The sequence below is a fragment of the Pan troglodytes genome, chromosome 10, assembly GCF_028858775.2.
Source record: "Pan troglodytes isolate AG18354 chromosome 10, NHGRI_mPanTro3-v2.0_pri, whole genome shotgun sequence".
Classification (NCBI taxonomy): domain Eukaryota; kingdom Metazoa; phylum Chordata; class Mammalia; order Primates; family Hominidae; genus Pan; species Pan troglodytes.
Window position 1 is genome coordinate 116,264,852 of NC_072408.2, and position 15,761 is coordinate 116,280,612.

The 15,761-nt window shown below is 48.5% G+C and overlaps 1 protein-coding gene across 3 annotated transcripts in view; it reads right to left on the bottom strand.

The window, feature by feature from the left end:
- KCTD10 (potassium channel tetramerization domain containing 10) overlaps window positions 1–15,761 on the bottom strand; it is a 28,771-nt gene that overhangs the window by 5,738 nt on the left and 7,272 nt on the right. Inside the window, exons 2-6 of one of the 3 annotated variants that reach the window (XR_010147755.1) lie at window positions 15,155–15,368; window positions 6,282–6,451; window positions 3,633–3,719; window positions 3,271–3,323; window positions 578–1,954 (exon numbers count right to left, since the gene is read on the bottom strand). Coding sequence is in view for 2 of the 3 variants with exons in the window: in XM_009426211.5 (XP_009424486.1) it covers window positions 1,759–1,954; window positions 3,271–3,323; window positions 3,633–3,722; window positions 6,282–6,451; window positions 15,155–15,368 (723 nt within the window). In the remaining variant the exon portion in view is untranslated. Of the gene's footprint in view, window positions 1–577; window positions 1,955–3,270; window positions 3,324–3,632; window positions 3,723–6,281; window positions 6,452–15,154; window positions 15,369–15,761 lie in introns of all 3 variants that reach the window. The other 2 variants (XM_001137997.7, XM_009426211.5) reach the window with 2 other exon arrangements.

Genomic DNA, 15,761 nt, shown 5'->3' on the forward strand with positions numbered 1-15,761 from the left:
AACCAACAACCCCAAACAAAAACACAACTTACCAGCAGGGCTCAATAACAGAGTGGAGATGAGAGAGGAGAGGAGAGTGATATGGGCTGGGTGCAGTGGCTCATGCCTGTAATCCCAACACTTTGGGAGGCCAAGGTAGAAGGATCACTTGAGGCCAGGAGGTCGAGACCAGCCTGGGCAACATAGTGAAACCCAGTCCCTACAAAAATAAATAAAATGAGCCAGGTGTGATAGCATGCACCTGTGGACTCAGCTACTCAGGAGGCTGAGGCAGGAGGATCCCTTGAGCCCAGGAGTTCAAGGCTGCATTGAGCTATGATTGTGTCACTGTACTCAAGCCTGGGTGACAGAGCAACACTCTCTCTCAAAACAAAGAGAAAAGAAAGAGGCCCTTGGCTTCCCATCCTGGCTCTGCCACTAACTAGCTTTACAAACACAAGAACATGCCACTCCTGAACCTGTCTGCTAATCTAGAAACAGCTGGGATCAGACCACGTGGTCTCTAAATCCCCTTGTTCCTTATTAAGCTCTAAAAATGAGAAGTCTTAATCTTTTAAAGCTTAATCAATATGGTGACTCTCCTCTTACTACCCAAGGGCAGAGGCAGCCCAGGTATATTTTTAAAAAATCAAACCATGACAGAATGGGGGTCTAATTACAGGAAGAATTCACAGCCCTGAAAAAAAAAAAAATAGTCCACAGGAGAAAAGGGGCATGATGTCTTGCCAATGTGGAGAGAGAGGCAGATGATTCTGGTTCACCCCCTGCCCCTGGGATCTTTGAAAGCAAAAAGAACCTCAGTGTTTAGCACTTCTTGGCTACCTTAAGAACAATATCTATTCTTTTAGGATAGATTTTTGAATGCTTAGGAATAAAATATGTTGTCAAATTCATCCTGTGAGTGCTGGGGAGGAGGAGTAGATACAGACTGAGTGAGAGTGCCCGAGCTGATGGCCCTTGACGTGGCGTGATGGCACAGGGGAAATCACCGCACTATAATTCTGTGTATGGCTTCAATTTTCAATAATAAGTTAAAAAAAAAAAGAGACTCTGGTTTCTACTTTGTGATGTGATGATTTCTTCTCATTTGCTTTTTGTCCGAGGTCAGCTGCAGAATCATGCAGAACTGTGTGCCCCAAAAGCTGCAGGGACAATAGTAACCTGGGTAAGTGACCTACAGGCTCAGGCTCTTAAGACTCCTGTGCAAGGGTGACAAGAGGCATGACCGTCGGCCCACAGCAGACCTGCTGCATGTCACTGGATAGCCAGATTTCCCTTAGACACGTTAAAGAAATGACAGTGTATAGTGTGAATTAAAAGTTTAAAAAGACAGAAAACCCAATTGCAGAGCCCCAAAAGGGCAGGCAAATTCAATTAAGGGGGGGGCCAGATCTCTAGCAGCACTGTGCAGAGCAATCCAGCTTTGTGGAATGGCACGGTGGGAGAAGTCAAAGGATAGGTCAAGCCTACTGGTTTGGAGAGGATGATATAAAAACACATCCCCAGAGTCCAGCCCAGTCAGGGAGTCAAGCGTGCTTGGAAGGAAGCCAGCAAGGTAGGGAGCTAAAGGAATGCCAGATGAACCCTACATTTGGCTCCTTGCAGGGCCTAAAAGATAAATATTTTAAGGATGAGCAATCACAAGGCAAGCAAAGCATTTTAAAAGCATTTCCCTCTGTATTGGGCTCACGTGAAAGGAAGTTCTATAGGCGTGTGTTTCAGAACAGCCACTCCAAACTGTCCTCTCGAGGCTCTTACCTTGGTCTGTTTCTTCTCAGTGGCATAGACGATGGAGGTACAACAGACTTCAGCAATCTTCCGGCCCTGACCATAAAAGGACCAGCAGCAGATTTCATCCCCAATGACATCCTTTATGAACAGGACCCTTCCGTTAAAGCGCAGAGACAGCTTATCAAACAGCTCAATGTTTTTCAACATATTGTCGTCAGAATTGCTGCAAAAGAGCATTTGATATGGTGACCACAAGCTGGTAAAAACTGCCATCATTTGCTGGGCCCTTCTACACGCAGGGCCCTACTGAGCCCACTTTCTCCACTACCTCATTTCAACCTCACAATAATCCCATGACAAAGGCACTCCAATCTCCATCACTCAAGAAGGAAAGTGAGGATCAGAGAAATTAGGTAATTGCTCAAGGCTGAACCTAATAAATGGCAGACACGCCCCCCAAAAGACAGCCCTGGCCCCTAAGCCTGAGTGCTCCTAACCATCGTGCTTGAGTGACAGCCTCTGGGCACAGGCACCAGGTGGAGGAGAGCGCCTCACCGAGCCCCAAGAGGAGCAGAATGGCACTGCCCAAGAGAGACTCTATATCCTAGGTCTTTTTAAAGATCTTGAGTAACCTCATTAAATCCTCCCTGCATCCCTCAAGTTCCTGAGTCAGAGCCACATGTTTTCAAGGGCCAAATGGCATTCTAGAAACCTGCATATATTGCTGGTGGGAATGTAAAATGGTGCAGCCACTTTAGAAAACAGTTTGGCAGGTCCTCGAATGATTAAACATAGAATTACCACATGACCCAGCAATTCTGTTCCTAGAGAAATGAAAACATAAGTCCACATAGAGACTTTGCATGAATGTTCATAACAGCATTACACACAATAGCCAAAAAGTGCAAACAACCCAAATGTCCATCAACTGATGAATGGGTAAAGAAAATGTGGTCTACACTGTGGAATATTATTCTGCCATAAAAAGGAATGAAGTATTGATTCATGCTACAACACGGATAAACCTTGAAAATCTCTTAGGTAATCTCATTATGCTGAGTGAAGGAATCTGGTCACAAAAGGCCATATATTATGCAATTCCGTTCATATAAAAATGTCCAGAACAGGCAAATTCATCAAGACAGAAAACAGACTAGTGGTTACCTAGGGCTGTGGGGTTGGGGAAGCGATGGTTGAGAGAAAATGGGGAGTGACTGCTAACGAATAGAGGGTTTCTTTTCAGGCAGTGAAAAAGTTCTAAAATTAGATAGTGGTTATGGCCTCACAACTTGTGAATATATAAAAACCACATATTGTGAATATAATAATAACTGTACACTCTAGAAAGATGACTTTTATGATATGTGTGAATTATAGCTCAGAGTTATACCCCTGTATCCATCTGTCTACTTATCTATCCAGGCAGAGAGGTACAGAGGGGTCATCCTCATCTGAAGGTATGAAGAAGAGCTGGGCCTGGCTGGTGTGAGTGGAGGTTTTCCTAGTAAATGGAGCTGTCTTTCCTGGCTGACGCCTTACCTGGTATATGAGTATTTGTTGTTACTTCTGTTGTAGAGCAACTTCACGGCTGGCTGTGGGTTGTTTTAAAAGAAGAAGAAGATAGTTACTTGGCAGGCAGATGCAATGAACTACTGGCTTCCCATAGGGCTGGGGCCCTGCCCTGCATCAGAAGAGGCAGACAAGCATAGCTTGCTGGCTGGAGAGGGGGACCACATGACCCAATAGCAGGGGCACAAAAGATGACCTGTAGCTTCCCACTGTGAACCCATTCTCAGGCCTCACTCAGGCAATTATACATGTTTTTATTTCAAAAGTTATTCAGAAGAACCTCCATCATTTCTGGGAGCAAAAGAAATTCCACAAGGGTGCCTCCAACATACCTTATTCGAAGTCGCTATAAGTTTTTGTTCTTCCTTGGATGAGGTGATCACAGGGACCTTGCAGAAAGGCTCATAAGTATCTTTGTTCTGCTGGAACAAAACATGCTTTCAGCCTAGGAGGACTGCCTAGCACTGCATTTTTAAAGTTGACCGGCTGGACAGGCTCTGGCGAGGGGAGATGGGGCAGTCATGGCTGGGAAGAGAGGAGGATTCTCACCACCAATGAACTAGATGGGGGAAGACAGGGAGTTGAATTTCCCAGTAAGTCTGCTCTTTGGCTATGACCATGATAGGCCAGGATGCTGAGTAAGTACTAACAATGATGACACATTTTCCACAGCCCAGGAAGCCACTCAAAAATAAACCCTCGACGTGGCAGCAGAAACGTGTTTTAATCAAAAGCTCCTAAAACCCCACTACCATGACTGCAGAGGAATTAAAAAAAAAAAGCATAAACCCACAAGGGGAAAAAGAATGGGAGAAGTGAGGTCAGCAGACCAGAAAAAAAAAAACGTCAAAAATTTGAGGGTAGAAAGGTCACAGGTGAGCATTAACCAAGGAGAGGGGGAAAGCTGAAACCAGTGGGCGGAAGCACTGGGAAGATCCCCAAATCCATCTCCGTCCCCATGCAGGCAGAAGAAAGGGCCATCTTCCTGCAGTGGTTTGCACGGTAGAGGACAGGGCTGAGCTGCGATTCTGAAAACGGGGGGAGAAGTGAACATCACACTAAGTGATGAGCAACCCCAGCTCCTTCCCCTTCCAGATCCCCAAAGGCAGCCGGCCAGGCCTAGACCCGTCAGGCAGGAGGAGAGTAGAGGATTCCTCTTCAGGAACACCACCTGCTTCCCCCAAAATGGCTTACAGATTCTGACAGTTGGGGGTCCCGCTGAAAAAGTCTGCCTTATCACCCACAATGCAGCCCAGTGGACAACAAGGACCTTCCATGCACAAACAGCTTTCAGAGTCTCATTCCTTCAACAGACAGCCAAGCATCATCAGATTACATATGAAAAGCCTCTTTAACATGAGAACAAAACCAAAACAAAGACAGGAAAAGAGGAGGAGTCAGATAATGAAGGGAGAAGAAAGAAAACCAACAGAATCATCAGACAGTTGAGAGCAGATACGGCCTCCTAGGAAACAAGATGAGCACGCTATGGAAAGCAGGGCATTCGGAGAGCAAGGAAAGGCTCCTGGAAGTTAGAAAGACGAAGCAGAAATGAAAATTTTGATAGAAGGGTTGAAAAGGTGAAAAATAAAACTTCTGAAAAAGTAGAACAAAAGGATAAAGCCAGAGACACTAAGAGGAAAGAATTAGGAGGTCAGTCCTGGAGGTCTAACCTCAGACTAACAGAAACGAGACCCAGGGGCATGTCTCCAAGACAAAGATGAAACAGAACCTCTGATGTGTCTGAACACACCACTATGAGACCGCTGAGAACGTGGGGCTGAAGTAGGAACATATATTTAGAAAACCAAGTGAACAAAACGATGAGGCAATCCCTAACTCTGGCAAACTTAAAGTTATAGAAGAAAGAAAATAATCACTGTACACTCTGTGGCTTAACTGTCAGCCGTATTTACACGTCATGACGTAAACTCTGAATTTAACCAAAACTGTGATGAACTGTACTGGGAGAATGGGAGAAGGAAAAGTATGCCTAAGCTTGGTGGGGGTAGAGGTAGGGGCAGTGCATGAGCTAAATTCTAGTTTCTATAGTCATGCCAGTAGATAATGTCAAAAACTGGGAATTCAATAAAGAGCAGCACAGGCGAATTATGTGGAAACATAAATATGAACAGAAAAAACTGCTGAAAGAATTCACAGAGGTTACTGCAAGGGTGAAGGAGAGTAGGAGGGGTATGGTGGTGTTTTTGATGTTAACCTTGCAGCACTATTTGACTTCTTGAAGGATGCATGTGCATCACTTTTAACAATGTAGTAATAATAAAAAAGTAAATGCTGCAACATTCAGTTAGACCTGCAGTGAGTTCAGACTCTCAGAGTAGTGGTGGTGTGCAGCATTATGGGTACTGGTCTGGTGCGGGGCCGGACACAGACATGTGGTGTGGGGGAGGCCCAAACAAGGGCCTCATGCACACAGACCAGATTCCTACGAAAACCCAAAGGGATGCTTCTGATGCTCTGCCACGTTGCAACTTTGTTTGAAATAAAGGGGTGTTGGCCATGTCTAGAAGCATTTTGGTTTTGTGGGATTTTACTGTCACCAGACCTGACTCCAGTGGTCCTGCTCTGTCTAGCTAAGGAGTGAGGGGTGTCTGTCTGTAGAGATTATGCTGAGCTCCCAACAATGACTTGTGGGACTAGAGTAAGCCCTAAGATTGGTCCCGAACACCGACCAAGTTTCACACCGCGGGGTTCTCTGCTGAAGGGTTGAGATGTACACATGAGAAGATCCAACAGCATGGGGCTGCAAGGAGTGACACAGTAGTTAGGTGGCCTGCTGTTCCAGGGAGGCCTCTCAGGGGTCACTCCAACCGAAGGAATCGGGCTCCAGGGCAAACTCATTAACTCTCACAACATCTCAGTCAGACAGAAACTGCCCCCATTTTGCAGAGAGGGAAAATGAGGAAGGCAGGTAGGCTTGGTGCCTCTCCACCCATATGGGAAGAAAGGGTGATGCCTACTTGTAGGGCCGCCTGGCACTCTTCCACCAGGCCTTGGACTAGGTAGTACTTGGCTTCTGCTAGCAGCTCCTCGATCTCCCGGCGGCTCTCGGGTAAAGGCACCGCCCCGTCTCGAAGGTAGTTGAGTATCGTACCAAAGTGCTTCCCACAGCGGTCAATGAGGATCCAGCCTGCAGAGGGAGGAGGCAGGGGCTGGTTACATGGGCCCTCCTCTTGTGGGAGGCCCTGAGCAGAGCTGGGGTGTCTCTCGGCTCCCTCTACCTCCCAGCGGAGAGTGGGACTGCCTGGAGAGTGGCAGCCTCACCTGCCTACCTGCCCACTAAGGGCTGAGGAAGCCCCCACAGCCTCCAGGCCCTGCTGGCTGGACACAACCATAACCCCAGGTGACCCTGGTCTGAGGCTCTGTTAGACATCCCGACTCTTGAGGCCCAAAAGTACACTTCTGAAGTACCCTCAAATATCCCTTACACAAGGACATCCAACAGGGGCCTCGTGTACCACACCTGGGTAAAACAGGCCCAAATGGCCACATACCAAGGATAGAAGAAAGACTTCTGGGTAAAAAATATCTACTTCCTCTTTCTACAAAGCTTCCTTCAAACTGTCACATTAACAGAGCCATTTCTAAGAATGCACAAGTCTCACCCTCGCAGACTGTGACCTCTGACTCCCAAGGCTGAGCCCTAGACACTGACCAGCACCAACACAGGAAGTCCTATCCCACAACTTCCTGCAACAAGCACTTAGTGGCTAGTGAATGACCAAGACAGACCCCACCCTCAGGCAGCTCGGTAAACATGGGGAGACAGAATCAGCTTTTATTGGATATGGAAAAAGGTCCCAAAGCTGACCAAATCCAGGCACTGTGAAACATTCTTGGGGGTGGGGGCCAGGAAGACTCCCTACTCTGCTGCTCAATGTCCTTTCTAATCTTGTCACTGAGCTGACATTCCTCCACCAGAGATCCTGAGGGTTTTCAGAACTCCTCTACTGAAATGCAGTGTCTCTGGGAGTGGTATTTGTAGAAGACAGGACTGGAGCCTAGGAGGAGGAGGTACCAAAAAGGAAGGCAGGAATGGAGCAAAGTCCAAGTATCTCCCAACAGCAAATGTGAAGCTCTAAAAAGAAGCCAGACAGATGAGAGGGTGAAGTCGAGGCCTTCTGACAAGCAGGGTGACCTCAGGCAAGGGGCGTCCCCACGGCTCCTGCCACGCATTACAGGTGGAAAATGCCAGTGCGCAGGGCCGTGAGAAGGCTTCACTAGGAATCGGTCACTTTATGCTACCACCTTCCTCCCCACTTTGGGAGAAGGGCCAACATTTCCACTCCTAACAACGCTGTGCCCTGTTCCACGTCCTCCTCAGACTGGGCCCTACTGATCCTGGGCCTTGGATCAGTGGCAGAGGCCAGCAAAAGTTGAGAGCAGCAAACGCATCTTTTTCACAATCCAGAGTCTTAAGTCTGCCCGCTTTCCCCTACCCCTTACCTGGCAGGTCCAGTCCCTGCCAAGTGCCCTCTCATGGTTTTAGGGCATAGTTTGGTATTCTTTGCATGAATTGCCAGGAAAGTTTGATAACAGGGCCGTTTCCAGGTTCCCCTGATGAAACAGCTCAGCCTAAAGTTCCCGGGCCTTTTGTTAAAAGAACGGTCTCCACCCTCCAGCGGCTTCCACTTCCTACTTCCACACTGTTCCGATTTCCTGAGTAGGTGGGGAGAATACCCCAAGTGGGGGGAAATGCAATACACATGTATAGCCCTGAGTCAACTCCTGGTTTCAGGGAAGAAAGAGGCCTTCCCAGGCATGGTAAATCACATCACCCTGACAGTGACCTGCAAATGTGATCCCACCCCACTTCTTTCTACATCTGAGAAAACAAAATATGGAATTAATATCTTATGCAACCCAGATGCCTCCAGGGCCAGTAAGCACAATAAATGAGTGCAGCTGGGTGGGGCTGAGGCTGGGGCTGACAGGACAGCATCTGCCCTGCCCCCAAGAGAGGCAGGCTCTTCCCACTCCAGCCAAGATTGGCCAGGCAGGAATGTGGGCCCAAGAGCTGTGAGCTCTGATGTTCCATGCAATGCCAGAAACCCAGATTTTTCTGTGAATTCCCTGATTTTTAAAGGACGGTAAACTAATTAAAACAAAACAAAACTGTCATCAACCCACCACAAGGCAAACAAAACACATCTGCAGTTGAACTGGGCCTGCAGGCTACCAGCTTGAGGCCTCTGTGCTACCCTACACCAAGTAATTTTTTCTCAGAAGGCTGACAAGGCAGGGAAAGACCGTATTATCTTTCTACCAGTTCTTTTTTGAGGGGAGCTCATTCCCTTGCATTTTCTACAGATAAAACAGAGGCTCAGAGAGGTGCAGTGCCATTCCCAAGCAGAGGCAGCAGGACTAGACCACAAAGAAAAAGTAAGGCACTCATAGTAAAACTCCTTTCACCAGAATTGAAAAGATAAATAGAATTCAACTCAGCTGCGCAGGGAAGGAACCTTCCACGTTCTGCCTTTGATGTCTGCAGAACTCAGCTGCTTGGGAAGACCCAGGGCCCTGAAATCAATTATCCAAATGACAGCCCAGAGTTCCCATAAATGAACAGGCAGACCGTGACACTGGGCTCCGGCTCAAGAATGCCGTCAGGAAATGCTTGTGGCGAAAGAATCATACTTTGGACAAATAAGGGCAAGGGAGCCAGGCACACTCTCCAGGAGGTTTCAATCAGCGTTTTGACTTTAAGATACTGTGGTTGCTTTCAAAGCAGGAAGTGATCCCTTTGAAAGTCAGCTCAAATGCCTAGCACGTAGAAAGACAAATGGAAGTCAAGCAGCTCCTCGCATGTGGGGGGTCTCTCTCCTGCTGCCACGGGGCACGAGAGCTATTTAGGAAGGCTGTCCAAAGTCAGGGCAGCCTGGGATCCCAGACCCATTAGGCAAGGCTGGAGAGCAGAACTGACCGGGACCACACTGGGCAGCACTGGACTTGGGCTCCAGGACGTCCTCAGCACAGCACAGCAGTTAAGTGTTGGAAACCCAGCTCTGATACCTTCTTGCTGGATGACATTGGTGCTTCAATTAACCTCTGTCTAGCAGTTTTCTCTTCTACAAACGATCTCACAGGGTTGACATAAAAATATGATGAAAGAACGTACAGAAGGCACACAGCACAATGCTGGGTCTACCGACAGCACTCAAAAGCAGCTATGGGTCTTTAACAATCTCATCTTTCATCATTATTGCTGGAAGCAGAGCAGCAGCGTCCAGAGGCAGCAAGTTCCAGCCCCCAGGATGGAGTTGGTGTTGCTTTCAGGGACCCAAGGGAGGAGAAGGCTGCTCTGGGGGTCAGGAGGATTGGGCCACTAGGCTCCCCTCCTCCCCACCCCGTGAGCATACCATGTGCTTCCTCTCTCCCTGGATGTCTGACCTCTCCTTTCCCCTCTCCCACCACCTCCAGGGAACCTTCACTGACCTCTCTTTGCCATCCTAAGGTATTTATACTCTATATTTTTGTGGTTCCCAAACACCCCGATCATAAATGCCACCCAAGGTACTTGTGAAAAATTCAGATTCTAGGAACCTGCCTCATTCCTGATCAGAATCCCTAGGGCAGGGTCTCCAACCTGAGCACTTTGACATTTTGGACCAGATAATTCTTAGTTGTAAGAGGCTGCCCCGTACGTTGTAGGGTATTTAGTTGCATCCCTGGCCTCTACTCACTTGACGCCAGGAGCACCATCATCCCCAAGAAACAACAAAAATGTCTCTGGACATTGCTAAATATCCCAAAAAATCACCCATTGGTTTGGGCATCACTGAGGTAGATCAAGGACCTAAGTGTAAAAAAGCGATTTAAACTCTGAGGTTTCCAAAAGCCCCATTAAAAAAGCTCAGACAAGTCAGACTGGGAGAAGATATTTGCAGCACTGGACCCCAAAGAAATAGGATCCAGTATATGAACTTTTGCAAAGTAATAAGAAAAAGGCAAATGTGTAAGTAAGATGCAATCAAGCAGTTAAAAGATTAAACTCAAAAGACCAATACACATAAAAACATGCTCAACGTACCAGACATTAGGAAATACTGAATAAAACAAGGTACCATATCATACTCACCAGATTTGCAATAATTAAAAGGTTGGACAGTGCCAAGGGTTGGCAAAAATCCAGACTTCTGCAGGGAGTAGAAGTTGCCATAACCACTCCAGAAGGGACTCCTGCAATATCTAAGGAAGTAGAAGATGCTGTCCCAATTCCCCTCCTGGGAATAAACTCTAGGGCTGAGCTCCCAACAGTGGGTAAGATCTTAAAGCCATAGCCCTTGAGATGGCTGGGTGGGATCTAGGGAGTCCAGAGCCCCCTCATTTGCCAAAGTGAAAATATGATTGTCTACGTGCCCCATGATGTGGCAAAGGCTGGGCAGCATCGCACAGAGAAACTCCCACGCACGGGGAAAGTGTTCAAGGATGTTCACATTCCTAACAGTGAACACCGCAAACCCTCTACATGATCATCAACAGAATATGGCTCCGGCAGCGGCTGTATGCTTCTAGAATGGACACTCTACCACCGGAAAATGTCTGAACGAGAGCTATTTAGTTGTGGATTGATCTCACAAGCATAATGCTACGTAAGCAAAAGCAAAACACACAAACTGTATAGCACCATTTACATCACGTTTAAAAACACACCAACAGCGCCTTGTTTAGGGACATGCACAGCTATAGTAAGAGTAATACCTGGAAAGATGGACACTTGTGGTTCTCAATGCTGGTTGCACACTAGAATCACCCAGAGAGCTCTTCAAAGTCCTACTGCCCGGGCCACACCCTGGCTGGGACCCAGGCACCAGTACTGACCTCCTCAGGTGACTCCCTCTGTAGCCAAGCTTGAGATCCACCTGGTGACCCCAAATGCTTACCTTTGGAAGGGAGAGGAACAAACAGAGAAGGCACAAAGGGGCCCCACAGGTACAGCTCATACTTTATGCCTGGGCTGAGCCTGGTGGCACAGGTGAGTTTGTTGTATTATTCACAATTTAAAAGCTCTCAGGTACTTCAGAATTTTACCAAAGAGCATCGTCATGGAAGGCAGAAGGGCTGGAGATCTCAGGGAAACCCCCAGGAACTGCAGTTTTCCCGTGGATCAGACTGGACTTCCCAGTTTTCTAGGGGAATGTGCGATCACAAAGTGAATGACTCTTCAATCTAGTGTACGCACTAATTCCAAAATACATTAGCAAGACATCAGAAAACCTACAACAGGAGGAAGTATTGTACGAAGCAACAGGGATGAAACAGACCACTACAGGCAAATGCTGAACAGAATGCATTGTGAAAGGTGCTACCTACATCCGTGGACCAATGGCAATGCTGACAAGGAGTCAGGTGAAAATTCTAGCATTGTGGGAACTGAACCTTTCCAGGAAGAGTCTGGAAAGGGCATGCTCACTGCCGCAGTGTCCTTGTCTTCTCAGAAAAGCCATCCCTTGGGGGTAGTGTGGAACTGCAGCACACTCATCCCTGAAGGCCAAGGCAGGCAGCCTCTCCCGACATGCTGCTAAGACCTGCTTCTCTGTAGCCCCTCAGCAACACTCATCCCCCCAACATTTACACTCAGAACAAAAGCCATAATTGACAGTTCCCATTTACTGAGTTCTCCCAACATCTCAGGCCCTGTGGCAAGCGCTTTCTCATGTCCTCACTCAATCCCCAACTCTGCAAAACATTATCATTCATAACTGGGGAAGGAGGAAAGAGGTTCAGAGAAAAAGCCACTTGTCCAATGTCACATGACCAGTAAATGGCAAATAGGCCAAAATTAGCACAACATGTAGACAGAGCTCCATAAATGTCGGCTGTGACTGTGACATGCAGCAGAGCCAGGTCTTGAACCCAGGCCTGGCTAACATCAACATCCAAGTTCTTCTTGGTTTAGGAGTTACTTGCACACAGTACAAAACTCAATCAGGTAGAAGGGCCCAGAGCAAAAAGGAGACTATTACCCCCATGCTGGATGCCAGGTCCCCTCTCCTGAAGCAATCACTTTCTTGGGCAACATGACACATCCCCTGTTCGGGACCTTCAAAGCCCCTGTCCTTTAACCAGCAAGCTGTACTGCTGGATTCACTGCCTGGCTGAGCTGCACTTGGCATTTCTGCCTATTTGTAGCAAACTTCATTGCAGCTGACAGGCTTCCAGCCTGTAGGCCAGGGTAGAGCTGCAGGATGCAGGGAGTCTATCCCTCTATCCCAGTTTGTAGACCCAAGGGTGCATCTGAGGCAACATGCAGGCCATGGGTCAGGCTATGCAGTGCTCTCTCCAAGGACCAACAGGATCGCTCTGCCAGACACAGACAACAGCTGGAAGGCCAGATACCCAGCCTACCAGCCCAGGCCTTCACGAGGGCCCCCACCAGAGGGCTTTAGCACAAAGACAGCAGTTAAACCATAAGGATGCCACACTCAAATGATCTGGCCTTGGACCAGGCCCACAACTAGCCATGGACGGCAGGCAGTAAGAGGCAGCAAGTCCTGGGTTCAGCAGCTTCACCTTTTCTAGTCCCATCAGCTTTTGAAAAAGCATTTCACCTCTGAAATGGGGACTCCTCACTTGGAATGGCAACAACAGTATCCACCCCTCGAAGGGTTATGGTGAGGATTAAATGAAACAATACCCATCGGCTGTGCGTGGTGGCTCACGCCTGTAATCCCAGCACTTTGGGAGGCTGAGGTGAGAGGATGGCTTGAGCCCAGGAGTTTGAGGCCAGCCTGGGCAACATAGTGAGGCCCCATCTCCAGAAAAAAATTCTAAAAATTAGCTGTGTTTGGTGGTGCATGCCTGTATTCCCAGCTACACAGAAGGCTGAGGCGGGAGGATTGCTTGAACCCAGGAGATGGAGGCTGCAGTGAGCTATGATGGCACTAGTGCACTTCAGCCTGGGTGACAGAGAAAGACCCTGTCTCAAAAAAAGAGAAAAGAATGCCCCATAAAATGCCATACCATTAGCTTTTCATAATGATATGAAGCAGGGGCTGAGCTCCGGTGACATGAAACAAGTCACAGTTTGCAGTGTCAAAATGACACTGTGTCCCCCGAGAACCTGTGTTTTCCAGGCAGCACCAGGAGAAAAACATCTCATAGCAGGGATTTAGAAGGTGAGCAGTCCTGCCAGTACCACTCATATGCTCTGTCCAGTCGGGGACAGGGGGACAGAGGAGTCCGTTTCTTTTTTGATATGGCATCAGGCCACCAAGGCGAGGCCTTTCGAGGAGAAGAGCCTCAGCTTTCGAGGCAACTCAGCAGCCTTTCCTGAGCCCCTCCAGAGAGTGGGTAGGGTATGAGAAAAACCACAACAATCCTGGTTCTCAGATAATGCCTGCTTCCTCCAGCAGCGGGGGTGCTATTGTCTTGATTTCCACAGATACTCTCGGGCCATGTGGGGTGTGGCACAGCAAAGAGGATCCTCCCACTCATAAAAAGCTAAGTGTGAGATGGCAGCTTTGGGGCTCCAACCTCAGTTCGCTGCTGCCTGAACAGAAATCGGAGTTCACAGGAAGCAGAACCTCCAGCCCCACACCCTGGCCTTCCCCAGGACACAGAGAGAAATGTCCTCACCAGTGGGTAGCCCAAGCCTCAGCCCTCTTAGGATCAGAGAATTAACTGTGGGACACCAGGCTTAGGTCCCCCAATCCCACCCGCTTATGTGAAAACTCACCCACCCTCCCAAGTCAATGTCCCTGGAAAGGTAGGGCAGCAGCACAGAAGACCAGTCTCAGAAACAGGAAGGCGGGGTCAAGGTCAAGCCAGGCTGTGCCCTGGCCTGGTCTTAAGCAATCTCAGGCCAAGGAATGAAGGATGGTGCTATTTTTAAACCTCATGTGACCTGCACGTAAACCCAGCCAGGTAAGGATGGAGCCCTGTTGTCAGGGGCTCTTTGATCATTCCAGATGAGTAGGAAGTAGTTATGACAATGCCCCTCTCAACAATTCTTTGCCTTTTTTTTTTTTTTTTTTTTTGAGACGGAGTCTCGCTCTGTCGCCCAGGCTGGAGTGCAGTGGCGCGATCTCAGCTCACTGCAAGCTCCGCCTCCCGAGTTCACGTCATTCTCCTGCCTCAGCCTCCCAAGTAGCTGGGACTACAGGCGCCCACCACCACACCCGGCTAATTTTTTGTATTTTTAGTAGAGATGGGGTTTCACCGTGTTAGCCAGGATGGTCTCGATCTCCTGACCTCGTGATCCGCCCGCCTCAGCTTCCCAAAGTGCTGGGATTACAGGCGTGAGCCACTGTGCCCAGCCGATTCTTTGCCTTTTAATAACATGACTTTCCACAAAAAAAAGAAAAACGTGTGTGTGTGTGTGTGTGTGTGTGTGTATCTATCTATCTATCTACACACACACATATACACACATGCACTGAATACTGACTATGTGCCAATGGCCCCACGGGGGAGGGTATTGTCATGCCCATTTCACCAGAGGAAGAAAAGGAGACCAAAAGCTTCAGCCACTTGGTTAGGATCACCAGATACTAATGGGGAGCTGACATTCAAACCCAGGTTGGCAAGTCTTTGTCAAGACCCCATCTTGGGAGGACAAGGGTCCAGCGAAGATACCTCTCTCTCTCCCAGGCTTGAGTTTCACTCTGAAGTCACAGAAGCATGGCAGAGATAAGCAAGCTAAGGCCTGGGTGAGGAAGTGACTTTCTCAAAGTAACATAGCAAATCAACGACCAAGTCAAGATGGTGGGAGTCCCCAACAAGCTGCCTCCAACACATCTTCAGGTCTCGACTTAAATGTCACTTCTTCAGGGAAGCCCTCCTTGACCACATAACACATGGCCAGAGGCAGGCACGTGGCGGGTGAGCTTACCTTCACTGTCGGTGAGCACTTCCATGCGCCCGCTGAACATGGCCTTCAGCATGGTGTCCTGCTTGGTCAGCGTCTGCATGGTGGTATAGTAGAGGGCTCCACCCACATTCAGCTTCACGTATTTGGAGCTGGGGCTCGTGCCCTTGAAGGAAGTGGTGCGGGTAGCAGCCGCTGGCACCGCTGAGCTCACCACACTTTCTCCTGACATCTCTTCCTGCCAGTGGAGAGGATACAGGGTCATGACATCAGGCCTGGTTGACTGCTTTCAGCCTGTGGATTCAATCTGGCCTCCAGATGTGTTTTGCTTGGGCCACGCATACACAGCATTTAAAAGTTTGCTTCCAATGTGGACAACTAAGGAGAGCTCACAGAAAAATCTGGACTTCTGGCTTCTCCTAAAATCAGAGGCCAACTGGGCTAGCAGGGGAACAACTGGTCGGAGCTGGGGTATTGGATGACCCCTAGAGAGGGCCATGCATCCCCTAGTTTGTCCCAAAACCCACCCAAATAGCCTCATACACTGACCTTGCCTGTCGACCCTGCAGGCACAAGTGTGCCCCTAACTCTTGTGTTATAAGCACTTCCTTTCTGCCTAGCACCTGTATAC